The sequence below is a fragment of the Schistocerca serialis genome, chromosome 1, assembly GCF_023864345.2.
Source record: "Schistocerca serialis cubense isolate TAMUIC-IGC-003099 chromosome 1, iqSchSeri2.2, whole genome shotgun sequence".
Classification (NCBI taxonomy): domain Eukaryota; kingdom Metazoa; phylum Arthropoda; class Insecta; order Orthoptera; family Acrididae; genus Schistocerca; species Schistocerca serialis.
In genome coordinates, this window is record NC_064638.1 from 483739426 (window position 1) to 483755820 (window position 16395).

Below are 16395 nucleotides of genomic sequence, written 5' to 3' on the forward strand. Positions count from 1 at the left end.
TTGATAAAGCCATGGCTGACTTTCTCTGCCACCTACGTCAAAACCTATCCTATTGCATTATTATTTTTGTAATATATCTGACACCCCCTATACTGTTGTTCCAAATGATCAAAGAACGAATAAATAAATAACAGTAATAATAACACACAGTGCTGGGCATAGTACAAGAATAGATTACTTAAAAAACATCAGACACTGTTCTACAAAAGGTCTACGAGCCCATATGAAATAGAAATCAATGTTTAACAATTATTTCTCAGGTTTGGTATTCAGCAAAAAAGATACGTATTTCTTGCACAGTGCGCAAATAAATTCTCTGTCCACTTTGATGTATCGTATGAGGAAATTCATTGTCGGTAGCCCAATATCTTGGAGACAGCTCTCCAAGTGTTTCTGGTGACATTGGGCTGGAAGCACAGCTGGATGAAAGGTTTCCAGTTTCTTCAGCTTCCTGTCCAATCTGTATTCCTGGTACAAATAAACTTTTTTCCACGTCATTTTTATCAAATAATTCATTCATTGTGGCGCAAGCTTAGTAGGTTAGCTTGAGATGATTAATTATGTATTTTTCATACACAAAAATGTTATGTTTTTGGTAAGTATTTATGATCACGAAGGAACGAACGTTTGAATTGCCGCCAAAGACGAACGAACATAATCGACTTAATGACAGACGGCGTTGATGCGATAATTTTACTTACATCGTTGACTTTTGGTGTTGTTATGAAATTCATCTAACAAGATCTAAATAACCCCCATCACTGACGCGATTACATTTTTATTTCACTCCTCGTTTTTTGTAAATAAATTTATAAATCATTATCACTGAGAAATTTTACGATAAAATAAATTACAAGTTTCATTCCATCTTTGACCGAACAACGTACATCTCTGATACGCAGTACATTTGAAATTAATTTCATGTGTTGTTGGGTTGTTTACCGTTTTGTTGTCATTTGTGGATTAGACGACAAGTTATTTGTAGTGTTTGAGGGATGCTGTGTTTTTGTTGACATTATGTGATATCTAATTCCAAAATTATCCAACATGAGCGACAGATCCGTCATCTCCACACTTATAGCTAAATTAGGTTCGTGCACGTCATGTTATTGAAATTGTTTTTCATAGTTTCTGATACAGTTTCTGCCTTTTCGTGTAACTACCATAAGATTTTGATTTTGGATGTTTATTGTGAGCCGATTATTTAAGGTAGTAAACTATGAAATTACCGAATGTACCATATTTTATGACTAAGAAGTGCGCGGAGCAGATGACCAGTGAAATGAATAGAAAAACCTATTTTTGAAGTTAAATTGACGTGACGATGACACACGGGATTGACAGCTATTAAGTTATTCCAGGGAACATAGAGAAATACTGCTACAATTTTAGTTAGTAAGTAGTTTCTAGATATATATGTAGCAGCATTATATTGCACACAGCATAGTGTAACAACAGTACAAAGATGCTTGAAATAAAGCAGCAATATTTGTATCGGGATTGAGAAAAACTTGGTATTAAAAAACACGAACCCAGTGGGTAGATTTTGATTTTTATCGGTTATGTTTTTTTAAATTGTTTTCTATTGACGATTAAATAATTCAGTTTAAATTCCTATGTCTAATTTATTAGAAACTTTAACCCATTGTTACAACTACCAACTATGTTAGCACGTCTTTTCTTCCCATGACAGCACTTCATCCATTGAGATAACCTTTTTCACCTACAGGCTTGTTTTATGAAAATTAAGAAATAATTTAGGAGAGAAAAGATCTGAGAAATTTGTGAAGATCTATAAATTTAGACATTCTTCCGAAAAGTAGTATATCACGCTTGACAGTCATTATGATTCTACATCATGTTGTTTTGTTTTTCTAGAACTGCAAACGTTATTTAGTTGTGTTTCTTATATTGCAATCGAAGTTGAAACACAATATTAATAAAATAAATTCTATGATGGCTCTTATTAATTTGTGTAAGGCTAACTATGTAACATTTTTGTGTGTTAGTTAAATTTTCATATTTAAATATAGTCAGGTTTTATTGTTTCCTCTATTTTTTTAAAACCTGCATGTTTTTTAAGCATTTTTTGTTTATTTTGGATGAGGTTAAATTGACAACAACCTTAATGTGTGTAGGTGTTTTGAAGCAAAATTATAGAATTAAATAGATATGAATTTAGAAGCTTTTTGCTATATCAAACACAGACTATACGTAATGACTAATACCAACATCAAACACTTTTTGCAAGGTATTTATATAGAACACATGGAAGGCAGTTTGTTTAAATAAAATATCAGTGGAACATGATAAATAATGCTACAATGGCAACCAAAAATTCAGCATCAATCTAGAGCATGTCGGCAGTAGAAATTAAAGTGCCTTTATAAAAGATCTACTACCTTTAAGGCCACATAATAAGACTAGAAACAGGCTTGCAAACTCCCACAAAACTGCAGGCCTGTCAATCATTCTTCTGTAAATCTTACATAGGTACTTTTTCAAGAATATTACTAACTCAAACACAAAATGAAGTGTATACAGATAATGGGTGGTCAGAAAAGTCTTAAATTTTGCAGTGTTCAAACTAATGTTTCAGGAGACATTTCTGAAAGAGGTGACTACAGCAGGAGAAAAAGATTTAACAACTGCGTATGTTAGAAAGCTCTCTGGGAACCTTAAATACCTCTGTTCTTTACAAAAGCCGTGTAATGATTGAGGGATAATAAATTGGTGTGTATCATAACAGACACAAGAACAATAACACACAAATCAGAGATAACTGTATAATAGTAGAAAATCCACAGAAAATAGAGAATTATGTAAGTGACTACTTTTCAGTTATTGCAGAGAACCTGCAGCAAAATTTTCCTAAGACAGGTGTAGCGCCCAAAATAAATTACGTTACCAGAATAATGATGATGTATCCTAAGAAGACAATACAAACATTAAAAAATAACAACATGGCGTGCCTGGATGAGGTGCCAATCTCTGTTCTGAAGGCATTCTCAGAGAGGATGCAAACTACATACAGAAGCATAATACATGTCCACTTTAGTTCAATTGTTATCCATAGAATGTAGTGCGTTCATGAGTTGTGTTTCTAAAACGAAGCATACAGCTAGAGACATGTTGAATGAAATGCATGTGGCTGTCAAAATGTCAGTGTGTGAAGCCTTCAGTGACTAACGTAGCAAAATATTGTTGCAAGATCTCTCAGGAAAAACAGAGATTCTTATGTTAATGCTTTTAGTGGCACCAGAGTCAGTATCCAGGTGCTGATGGACGACAGGATGTGAAACTGAGGGTAGTAAAGTAAAAAGAGTTATATTGAACTTAATTTTCAAATGTTCTTTTAAAATGAAAAATTCATGAGAATCATACAAGTTTTACTCTTGCACCATTGCTGTGATGAGTGATATAGCTCTTAGGGCTATAATAACCTCACAATGATCAAATTATGGAAAATCCAAGATGGAATGTAGCAATATTATGAAAAGGAAAGTTGCTACTCACCATATAGTGGATATGTTGAGTCACAGATAGGCACAACAAAAAGACTGTCACAATATTAGCTTTTGTCAAAAATAGACGAGAGACACGCACATATAGACATGCAAATGCAACTCACACACACATGACTGCAGCCTCTGGCAGCTGAAGTCATAGTGTGAGCAATAGCAGCAGTGCACGATAGGAGTGGGTTCTGGGTGGGGATAAGGAGACAGCTGGGGCGGGAAGGTGGAGAGAGAGCAGGGTAGGCATGGGGGACAGTGAAGTGGTGCTGGAGAGTGCACAAGTACGAGGTGGAGAGAGCTTAGGGCAGCTAGGTGCAGTTGAGAGGTTAGATGGACGGCGGGAGAGAGGTGGTAGAGGGGCGTTGCGGAAAAGGAGAGACGTAAAAAGACTGGGTGCGTTGGTGGAATGAGGGCTGTGCAGAGCTGGAATGGGAACAGGGAAGGGGCTGGATGGGTGAGAAAAATGATAATGAAGGTTGAGACCAGGAGGGTTACGGAAACATAGGATATCTTGTAGGGGGAGTTCTCACCTGCGCAGTTCAGAATAACTGGTGCTGGTGGGAGGATCCATATGGCACAGACTGTGAAGAAGTCATTGAAATGAAGGATGTTGTATTGGGCAGTGTGCTCAGCAACAGGATAGTCCACTTGTTTCTTGACCATAGTTTGTTGGTGGCCATTCATGCAGACAGACAGCTTATTGGTTGTCATGCCTACATAGAATGCAGCACAGTGGTTGCAGCTTAGCTTGTAGATTACATGACTGGTTCACAAGTAGCCCTGCCTTTGATGGGGTAGGTGATATTTGTGACTGGACTGGAGCAGGTGGTGGTGGGAGGATGTATGAGACAGGTCTTGCATCTAGGTCTATTACAGGGATATGAGCCATGAGGTAAGGGGTTGGGAACAGGGGTTGTATAGGGATGGATGAGTGTATTGTGTAGGTTCGGTGCACAGTGGAATACCGCTGTGACAAGGATAGTGGATAGGACATTTCTCATTTCTGGGCATGACAAGGGGTAGTCGAAACCCTAACGGAGAATATAATTCAGTTGCTCCAGTCCTCAGTGGTACTGAGTTACGAGGGGGATGTTCCTTTGTGGCCAGACAGTGAGACTTTGGGAGATTGTGGTAGACTGGAAAGATAAGGCAAAGGAGATTTGTTTTTGTACAATGGTGGGAGGATAATTACGGTCTGTGAAGGCCCCAGTGAGACCCTTGGTATATTTCGAGAGGAACCACTCATCACTGCAGGTAGGTATTGCCAGTGGTTGGTAGGTTTGATATGGGCAGAGGTACTGATGTAGCCATCTCTGAGATGGACGTCAACATATACGAAGGTGGTTTGTTGGCTTGAGTAGGACCAGGTGAAGCAAATGGGGGAGAAGCTGTTGAGTTCTGGAGGAATGTGGATAGGGTGTCCTCACCCTCAATCCAGATCACAAAGATGTCGTCAGTGAATGTGAAACAGGTGATGGGTTTAGGATCCTGTGTGTTTAGGAAGGTTTCCTGTAGATGGCTCATGAATAGGTTGGCATAGGAGGGTGCCATGCGGGTGCTCATAGCCATATCCTGGATTTGTTTGTAGGTAATGCCTTAAAAGGAGAAGTAATTGTGGGTGAGGATATAGTTGCTTATGGCAACTTGGAAGGAAGTTGTTGGTTTGGAATCCATCGGGTGTTGGGAAAGGTAGTGTTCAACAGCGGTAAGGCCTTGGGCATTAGGAATGTTAGTGTAGAGGGAGGTGGCATCAATAGCGACGAGCAGGGCATGATGTGGTAAAGGGACAGGAACTGTGGAGGAAATGGTTGGTATCTTTTATATAGGTATCTTTTATGTAGGAGGGTAGGTTATGGTAATAGGCTGAAGGTGTTGGTCTACGAGAGCAGAGATTCGCTCAATGGGGACACAGTAACTGGCCACAATGGGGCATCCTGAATGGGTGGGTTTATGAACTTCAGGAAGCATGTAGAAGGTAAAAGGGCGGGGAGTGGTAGGGGTGAGCAGAGAGGTGGGCTCCAGGGAAAGGTTCTGGGATGGGTCTAAGGATTTGAGGAGAGACTGGAACCCACTGGATTTCTTTAATGCGGGTCACTGTGGCAAGGTTTGTAGGTGGATGTATCTGGCAGCTGGCAGAGTCCTTCTGCCAGGTAATCCTTGTGGTTCAAAACAATGGTGATGGAGCCTTTGTATGCAGGTAGAATCATAAGGTCAGGATCAATTTTTAGATGATGGGCTGTGGTTCTGTCTGCAGATGTGCGGTTAGTTTGCATGTTGAGGGATTTGGGGAATGATATTGAGGCAAGGTTCAAGGTTAACAAGTTGTGGAAAGTTAACAGAGGCAGTGGGGTTGGATCACGATTGGATGGAGGAATGAACTGAGTCTGGCAGGGTTCAATATTGGTCTTTGGTTGAGTTTGATTGTTAGGGTTGGTGGTGAAAAAGTGTTTTTACTGTATGGACCGGAAGAAGGAGAGAAAGGTCTTTAACAAGTTGTACATGATTGAATGTGGGAGTGGGGCAATAGATGGTCTTTGGATAGGACATATTTCTGTAGGGATCAGGCTTCTGGAGGAGAGGTTCATGACTGTGTTTTGGGTCTGTTTAGGTTCTGGATTCTGTGTAGTGGTGGGAGGGAGTTTTGAAGGATGGGGTAAATGTAGTAGGCCTATTGGCAGCTATGAGGGGACGTGGGGGAGGCTTGGAGGTTGTAGTGGTGGCAGACTGTGGTACTCCAAAGTGGGATTAGGAAGTGAGCAGGGTAGAGAATTTTTTGAGGTGGCGTTGTGCATGTTGCTCTAATTCCTTTAGGGCAAGAGTTTCAGTGTGTGTTATAGGTTACAGGAATTTGGGATTTCATAGCAGAAGAATTTCATGGATGTAAATGCCGCGTGACTAGGGCCTCCTATTGGGTAGACCGTTCGCCAGGTGCAAGTCTTTCGATTTGACACCACTTCGGCAACTTGCGCATTGATGGGGATGAAATGTGATGATTAGGATACCTCAATACCCAGTACCTGAGCGGAGAAAATCTCTGACCCAGTCGGTAGTCGAACCCGGGCTCTTAGGATTGACATTCTGTCGCGCTGACCACTCAGCTAATGGCGGTGGACATTTCACAGATGGAGAGAAGATATTACAAGGAGGTTTGGGCTTGGTTGATATGGTTTCCAGGACTCTGCTGGGGAGGGGTAAGGATTAGGTGAATCTGAACAGTTGGAGGTATTGTGGAAGGAGGGTTGGCAGCCGGAGATGAGTAATTTGATGGTAAGGCCATTTGGGGGGGGGGGGGGGGATTTCAAGAGCCAAGCAACAACACAGGAACAGTATGTAGGACTGGGTTCTGGTTATGGATAAGGAAATGTTTCTGTATTGATGCAGATGGAAGCAGAAAAGATCCATGGTGGTGGAAAAAATGTGAAAAATACATGAATAAGATAGAATTACGTCTGAAAAAAATACACCCAAATATGTGGGGAAAATCATGAGAAGGAAGAAACAGATGAAAAAGGGGAAACCAACCTTCGTTAGTCATTTTCTCACCCAGCCAACCCCTTTCCTGATCCCATTCTAGCGCTATACAGCCCTCATTCTACCAACACCCCCAGTCTTTTTACTTCTCTCCTTTTGTGCAACACCCCCACCCTCTAACCTCTCCCTTGCTCTCCGTTTAACCTCCCTACTGCACCCAGCTGCCCTATCCTCTCTCCACCTCATCCTTGTGCGCTCCCTAGCAGCACTTCATTGTCCCCCACCCCCTGCTATTCCTCCCCTACCCTACCCCACCTGCCTCCTTGCCCCACCAAGTTGCCACTCCCATCTTGCACTGCTGCTGTTGCTCTCATTGTGGCTTCAGCTGACAGAGGCTGCAATCATGTGTGTGTGATTTCATATCATATTCTGTTCCCATTGTTTATCCTGTGAGTTGTTAACCATATCAGCATGTAATACAACATCTCCATTTCCATACGTTCCCTGCAAGCCATTGTATGAATATTGGTGGAGAGTACCCTTTACCACTATTAGTAATTTCCTTTTCTGTCACACTCACCAATGGAGTGAGAGAGAAACGACTGTCTGTATGCCTCCATAAGAGCCTTAATCTCTTTAATCTTAGCTTTATGCTCCTTTTGCGAAATGCATGTTGCTGGCAGTAGAATTGTCCTGCAGCCAGCTTCAAATTCTGGTCCTCTAAATTTTCTCAGTAGCGCTCCTCAAAAAGAACATCGCCTTACCTTCAGTGACTCCCAGTTTAGTTCCCGAAGCATCTCTGTAGTACTTGTGTGTTGTTTGAATTTACTGGTAACAAATCTATCGGCCTACCCCAGAATTTCTTCAGTGTCTTCCTTTAATCTGACCTGGTGAAGATCCCAAACACGCAAACAGTACTCAACAATATGTCGCACTGGTGTCCTGTATGTGGTCTCCTTTACAGATGACCATGCTATACTAAATTTCTCCCAACTAACCCTAGTTGATCATTCACCTTCCCTGCTACAGTCCTTAGATGGTATTCCATTTCATATTGCTTTACAATGTTATGCCTTGATATTTAATAAACAAGACAAAGTCAAGCAGCACACTGCTGTTTCTGTATTGAAACACTATGGATTGTTTTCCCTACTCATCTGCATTAACTTATATCATTCTACATGTAGTGCTAGCTCCCATTCATCATACCAGCTATAAATTTTGTCTACGTCGTCCTACAGTCGCTCAGCGATGACACCGTCCGATACACTACAGCGTCAGCAAGCAGTCTCAGACTGTTGCTTACCCTGTCTGCTAGATCATTTAAGTATATAGAAAATAATAGTGGCCCTATCACGCTTCCCTGGGGCAATCCTGACAATACCCTTGTCTCTGATGAACTCTCACCATCAAGGTCAGCATACTGGGTTATGTTACTTAAGAAGACACCAACACTGTTAAGTGCACCTTTACTGGTAGTATTATCAGTGGTGTTGAGAAGCAGCTGAAATCAGTAAAATTAAACAAAGCTCTGTGGCCCAATGGAATCTCTGTCAGACTGTAGACAGAATGTGCAGCTGAATTGACCCTCATTTAACTATATTATACTGTAGAGCCCTCGGACAAAAAACTGTGCCCGCTTGTTGGAAAAAAAAGCTCAGTTCACCCTGTCTGTAAGAAGGCAGCAGAAGTGAGCCACAAAATTACCGCTCGATGTGCTTGACATCCATTTGTTGAATGGAATGTCCCTCTGCACACCAACCACCGTGGATTCTGATAACATCAACAATGCAGACTCAACTCCTACTTTTCTCACATGACTTTCTGAAAGCCATGGATCAAGGTAGTCAAGTAGATGCAGTATTTCTTGTTTCTCAAAAAGCACCTGACTCAGTACCACATCTAACCTTATTATTGGATTTGGAATTTATGGGGTATCAAGTGAAATTTGTAGCTGGATTAAGGATTTCTGAGTAGGAGCATTGCAGTGTGTTATTTTTGCTGGAGAATCGTTGATTTATGTAGAAGTAACCTCAGGTATGCCCCAGGGAAATGTGTTGGATCCCTTGCTGTTCGCATTTTGTATTAATTACATGTAAGCAATATTAATAGTAACCTCAGACTTTTTTTATGTGATGCAATCATCTATAATGGAGTGAGATCCTGAAAAGATTTCAAAGTGGTGCAGAGATTGGCAACTTGCCTTAAATGTCCAGGAATATAAAGTCATGCACTCCACAAAACAAAAGAATGTAGTTCATCTGTCCTCTGAGTGCAATATCAGCACATCGCGATTTGAATCAGTCAGTTTAAACAAATTCCTGAGTGTAACAATTTGTAGGGATATAAAATGGAACGATCATGTAGGCTCAGTTGCAGGTAAAGCCGGTAGCAGACATTGGTTTGTTTCTACAAAAATGCAGTCAGTCTACAAAGGATATTTCTTACAAAACACTTACGGGAATCATCTGACAATATTGGTCTGTATTATAATACAATTAAAATAAATAGTTCAGAAAGAGACTTACAAAAAGAGTATATAAATGTGTTTTTATAAGGAAAGGACAGATGCTTGGCTGTGATCTGATGAAGCACCCATTCCGACATTTACCTGAAATGATCTAGGGAAACTTAAATCAAGTTGGCCAGACAGAGCAGACTTCATATTTACGAGTATGAGTGTTAGCAACTGTACAGCCTCATTTGGTTGTTTCCTATTGTACAGTGCTCCTTGATCTTCACACAATTTGCTCCAGATAACTTATACAGTGTGTGGCAAAAATAGCTGCAGGGTTGCCACAAGTTCTGGAAATCAGGGAATTTCAATCATGTCAGGGAAATTTGAAGAAAACACTGGAAAAACCTCATTTTTGTCTCAGTAGGTAAAATGGTTTGTTTACTGAGATATCAGGCATCGTCGCTGGCTCGGCGCAGCTGAGTAAGTGAGCCACTTCACTACTCACTCAGTTTTACTGCTTGTTCCCTTTCTACCAATCCCGTCATCTTGCAGTCGGTGCTGTCACCACTTCTTGCTGCTAGCCTAGCAGCTGCCAACAAGAGGTAGGGAGGTGTGAGGAGTGGTTTTGGATCTGATTCTCAGAAACTATTGACTCAGTGGCTGGAGACAGCGGTCATGTGTGCATGAGTTGTGTCTGAGTGATTTGTGTGAATGTGTACATACTCTCATTTTCTGACAAAGACTCTGGCCAAAAATTTAGGTTGTGAGAGAGTGATTGTGTTTTCTATGTGCCTGTTTGGAGCTCAGTGACCATCTTTACAGTGAGTTGCTGTCATCCTCACTAGTATTGATTCTTAGAGTATTTACACAAGTTATCTGTTGCATGGATTGATCACTGCGGTCTCATTTCATCAACATGATGTCTGTGACACGTAAATAGCTGGCCACACCAGTGGACTTCCATGACGGGCCAAAACCTCAGGCCATTTCTGTGGGTATCTCTAACAGCTTCGGGCCTGCCAATCTGAAGCTGATCATTTCCCACTAGTGTGCAGGCCCTGCCCATCGGATCTAGTCTCAACAATGAGCCTGCAGGCCAGGTCTGTTTGTGTGTGGCATAATGGAGCATATTTTTGTGGTTTATCCATGGGTTCAGGACTGTGGTGCTCCTCGGCAGCCCTGAGACCACGGGCAATGGATTTCAGGACTTGCAACTGTCTCACTGCAAGAATATTGTACATTGCGGCTTTTTATAGACATTTTATTTATTCTAGTACATTTTGGCATTTCAAAAGTAGATTATACGTTAGAAGGTATGGATGATAAGAGAAAGAAAGTAGTGGCAGCCACTGGCAGTTTGTGTGCTATGTACTCGCATATTTCATGAAAGAAAAACCACACAATACCTGTAAAATAATAGACATAACACGGTAGGTAATAACTGACAATGACAAACGTACTAGAACCAACATTCCATTGGCAGTCATGGATTAGTACTGATTTACACAGTTCCTCCCTGCCTTATACACGTCTTTCAAGAGGCCTACTTTTTTTCTGAGGTTATTTCCGAAATCAGTGAAGATATTTTAAATCTGCCTTATGACTTCAATGAAATGCATACTCTTGTCACCAATATGTTTCGTTTTATTGAAATAAAATATCCTCATATATACCATTTGGCTTGCTTTCTCCATCTAAAAACAGTTCATTGCAAAAGATGTCAGTGTTGGTATTTAAGATTTTTGTTCACACATTTAGCAATGCAGAAGCCCTTGCATTTTTTTGTCAACTTATGTCTATATTTACTCTTGAGATCTCAAAATGTGTTCCCTCAGTGGACCCACAGGTCTTTAGTAAGGTATGTGTGGCACACACAGGTCCCTGAGCTATTGCAGCATTTATTCTTTTCTGTTCTGCTTTACCTTCCCCTTCCGTCTCCTTCCCTGTCCTCCTTCATTTCCCTTTGCCCCTTCCTTTCTTTAACTTGGTGTTCTTCTTTTTGCCAGCCCATCTATCCTCGTGACTTTCCTTCATCTTGTGTTTTTGGTTGGTTACTTTTCTTCCTCCTTTTTGGCTTTTCTTATTTTGTCCTCCTCAGGGGTTTGACCTCCATCTTCAAATTTGAGATATGTAGTGTGAGCCACATGGGGAAGAACTCCCTCCCTAGTGTCTTTAGTGTGGTTTCCTCTCCTCCTCCTCTCCCTCTCGCTCTCCCCCTCCCTTTCCCCCTTCCCCTCCCTCCCCTCTCCCTTTCCCCCTTCCCCTCCCTCTCCCTTATGTCCTTTCGCCTCCTTGCTATGTCACCAGCTTGATAGCCAATCCATGTGCTGTGGCTGTTACGTACCCATCTAACTGAGACCCCTGACACTGCAGGGATCACATTGCTGGTACCTGCACCGTGAACACCTTGTGCAAGCCTAGGAGTTGTAGCCCACCTTTTTGGGTCATTGGAACTCCAGGCAGTGACCGTCCTGCCAGAGCAGCCACTGCTGTGGTTGGGTGGTGCCCACAAGGTGAGCCCCTGTTATGAGTGAGTGTAACCAGAATGGACGTTTGGCACATAAAATATGTTAAACTCTCTGGCTGTTCTACCGTGACCGCATCTTTTCCTTAACATAGTTCTGTCTCAGTTCCTGTTTCTGTCTTCCTGGCATTACCCTCCTTGGATACACCCTGGGAGGAAGGCCAGACCTGTCACCGTGGGGCAAAACCCTTTCCATGGTTCCTGGTCTATAGCAGGATTGATGGGGAGACTTTTGCCGCCACCAAACCCCTTTTCTTTGTGGAACATACTGAGGACAATTTAGGTGAAGTTGAGTTATTAAGCAATATGAGATTTGGCTCTCTCCTTGTAAAGACAACTTCTGCCAGTCAGCCAGCCTCCCTCCGTACCTGCGACCATTTAGGAGGCATCATTATGACTATCACTCCTCACAAGTCACTCAGTATGACAAAGGATATAATTTTCCATGAGGATCTTCTCCTCCAGTTCAACGATGAACTTACAGCTAATCTGGAATGACATGGTGTTCATTTCACCCAGCATGTCTAGAAAGGCCCTAAGGACCATCATGTAGACACTGGCACTTTCATCATGGCATTTGAGGGGTTTACCCTGCCCAAGGTTATGGTAATGGTGTACAGATGCACCATGAAACCATACATTCTGCCTCCCGTCTGTTGCTTCCATTCTCTCAACTTTGGCCACATGTCCTCACGATGCGATGCCACTCCCAACTGTTGTGATCGTGGCCACCCTCTTCATGTGGGGAGCCCTTGCACTCCACCGCCTAACAGAAAAACTGCTCTAGCCTCCATTCTCCCCACTCATCAGTGTCTAGTGTACATGAAGGGAAAAAAAATCAGGAAATAAAGATCCTTGACAGTCTCAGATGCTTTGAGGCCTGGAAGAAGTTTGACAGACTTCACCATGTAAATCTCTTCTCTACCTTTTCCTCAGTTGCGTCGTTTCCTCCTCACCCCTCCCCCTTAACCCCATCCTGTTCCCCATCCCTTTATTCACCTTAAGCAGCTCCCTTTGCTTCCCCTCCAGGAACCACTCCACCTCCTCCTCCTCCTGCTGCTCCTCCTCAGCCACGGAAAACATCCTGTTCTCTGGCTCCTGCTAGGGATGGTCTCCATCTTGGAACACCCCTCCCCGACATTCTCAGGACAGGAAGCTTGCACCCTCGGGCCGGAGGAGAGACCTGCACTCTGAGGGCCCCAAAGCCACTCGCTCTCTGTCCGATCCCAACACCATTGCCACATATTCCCTTACTAGTAACACCTGCTCCTTCTCACCGAGGGAGAAGAAGAAGCAGTGCAAGTCAAAGGATGGGGCTTCCCCAGCTTCCTGGGGTGTTTTACCCCCTCCACCTAATCCAGAATTAGGCCAGCTTTTATGGATGTCACCCCATCCTCGTTGGTCATGTCCACCGACCAACTGCTGTGATCTCCCCTCGGCATCTTTCTCTCTCACCTGGACTCTTACCACACAATAATCCAATGGAATTATCATCACCTTCTGGAAATACAATGCCTTGTTTCCTCCTACTCTTCATTCTGTCTTGCTCTTCAAGAAACTCACTTTTATGATGACCACTCCCTAACATTTAGTGTTATTTGGCATTCTGTTGGCCCCGGGACAGAATTTGGAGGAGTTGGTACTTTCGTTCGCATGTATGTCATAAGTGTCTGGACCTCCTTCATACCAACCTGGAAGCGATAGCATTTAGAGTGCAGACAACTCCGGCAATCACCTTTTGCAATGTCTGCTTCCCTCCAGGTAGGCCACTTGCTTATGTTGAACTGTCTACCTTAAGACAGCAACTCCCACCCTCGTATTGATATTGTCTCCTCGATGACTGTTCCCCTACCCACATCAGTGCCGCTCATGACACCTTTACTGATATTGATCTCACAGTCTCCTCCCCTGCTCTCGTGGCTCGCCTACATTGGTCACCCCATGATGATCTTTGTAACAGTGACCACTTTCTGATGATTCTGTCATTGCCCTGCCACCGCCAGGCAGACAGGCCTCATGTTGGGCATTCCGCAGGGCCAATTGTCCTTTATATACTAGAGATGCGCAAAATTGTTCTTTTCAGAGATCGGATCAGAACTGGTCGTTCACTGGAATGAACTAGCTCTTTTCCATGACTCAGCGCTCACCATTCACTAACAAGAATAAGTAAAAAGAAGGTACATTGCCTTTTTAATTCAGGTCTCTAAACCTGTGTTTTTATCCAATTTGGTCAAAGAACATATAAAGAGGAGTACTAATTTTGTTATGTAGCTAGTAATACAAAAGTTTCAAATTTTGTTTGCTGTAAAAATTGTAAATATCACAACAAAATCCAAAATATTTTTTATCAACTAGAAAAACTTTAAGAATGGAGACTGATTCTTGTTATATTTTGAGACTTCTCCTGGAGGGAAATTATTACATCTGTATTTGAACTGTTTCTGCAGTCATCATTTACAGTCAATATTGTCATTCAGAAATAAAATTTGACCCATTTTAGTTGATGTGAGTCTCTTTCTCTTCTTAGTGCACATTTGTTGTGCTTTTGAAAATTCGGTCACAGGCCACTGATGTTGCTGTGATACATAATACTTTCACAACCAATTGATACAGCGCAGGTCACAGCAATTTTCTTGTTTTCCAGCAGTTTAAGGAATTGCTGTTTCTGGGCAAATATCTCTCCACTAAACATTTGTTCCATTTGACACTTGCTGCAGTTTCTGGGTTGTAACTTGCTTGAAGCTGACTATTAGTTTCATTGAACTCCTCCCAGACTGATGAAGCCTCATGTGTTACAGTGGTAAGTGGTTAAGAAATGAGCTCTGTTTTGAACAACCAATGCTTTCATTTCTTCAGTAGCCTTCATGTAACAGTTCTGAAAGGTTTTGTCATCTGAAGATTGTTGGCTTTGGATTGGGGGTCCAGTAACTTCGCCTGACTAATCAGTTTGTTGCTGGAGATAGTCCCAAACCACTCTGCTAACCGTTTAAGCAAATTATCAACCAATGACTCTGTTTCTTGAAGACATTCTTTATTTTTGCCTTTAAAAAGATTTTAGTTGCCATTCCATTAACCTTGGCAAGATCTCATTTTTAAAAGGAAGACTGTTTTCTCTGAGGACACTGCTTTGGTTAACACATCAAAAACTTTCAAAATCTGTGCAGCTTGTTGCATTATCTCCCAGTCTGCACCTTTTAAGTTTCAGGTGATCAGTTTTCCACCTGAAATAGTGAGCCAAGAAATTTTGGGATTAACCTAAATCTTTGCAACATTTTGTAAGTAGAGGTCCATGTGGTTGGGACATCTTATTTCAGTTTAAGCCAGTCTTTCTTAAATATTCTTTTCATGTAAGCAAGTTTGCTTAAAGCAAAGAGTCTCTTCTTAAGAAAGATAACAACTCATTTGACATTTTCAAAGGTTTTCTGTATGGACTTCTGAATTGCTTGCTGCGCAGTGGGGTTTAAAGAATGTGCAAAGCGTGGGATATGTGAAAATTTCAGAAGCTTCTTATTTAATTTCATGTTTGACTCATTTTCTGTTATTATGGAAACGATTTTAAAATTGATATTGTATTTGGGATAACAGACTATACCCAGTTTGAGATGTTTTCTGCGGTGTGTCTGTCTTCGAATAGTGAGCACTCTAAAAGGTATGACTTAGTTCACTCTTATCATCTATGAAATGTGCTGTGAATGCGTAGAAACTAAAGTTATTTACACTTGTCCACACACCAGATAAAAGACAGACTGCCTTTGTGGTGGTCAAATCATATTTAATTTTTTCAAATAACTCATGATGCAGACTGGGCATTAGAGAGTTTGACAACATTTTTTGACTTGGTTAGCTATAATTTGGACAAAATATTAAATTATGTCTCTTCGACTATAGAGGAAGGATGGTATTCTCTGCAAATCTCTTTTAAAAGCTGTACATCTACAAGGTATACAACTTTTCTTCCACCATTTTTTCCCCAACATTTGAGGCTTTAATGAAACAAATTGGTTACACATGTATCATTCAAAGTATTTTCCATCGCTGGCCACTACTTTCTCCCATCTTTCGGGCAGTGTACGTATCCCATGTCGAAAAAATTGTTCATCTTTTGAAGCGATCCACGGATCGATCCAATTTGTGACTTCTTCATGAGATCGGAAGTGTTGGTCAGGCAGGCTTTGCACCTTTGATCTAAACAGGTGATAGTCAGAGGGAGCAATGTCTGGAGAATACAGTGGGTGGGGTAGGACTTCCCATATTAATGTTTCCAAGTACGTTTTTACCTCTTTTGCCTCTTGGGATCGAGCAATGTCGTGCTGCAAAATCACTTTATCATGCCTCTCACTGTATTGTGGTCATTTGTTCTTTAATGCTTTGCTCAAACGCATTAATTGCGTTCGATAACAAGCACCTGTGATTGTTTCACTTGG

General features: G+C 41.7%; 1 protein-coding gene across 1 annotated transcript in view; it reads left to right on the forward strand.

The window, feature by feature from the left end:
- Positions 1-918: 918 nt before the first annotated feature.
- Positions 919-16395, forward strand: part of LOC126473677 (rotatin) — a 399830-nt gene continuing 384353 nt past the window's right edge. The window contains exon 1 of the mRNA XM_050100916.1: positions 919-1090. Within this exon, the coding sequence (XP_049956873.1) occupies positions 1048-1090 (43 nt within the window). The 5' untranslated portion in view covers positions 919-1047. The remainder of the gene's footprint in view (positions 1091-16395) is intronic.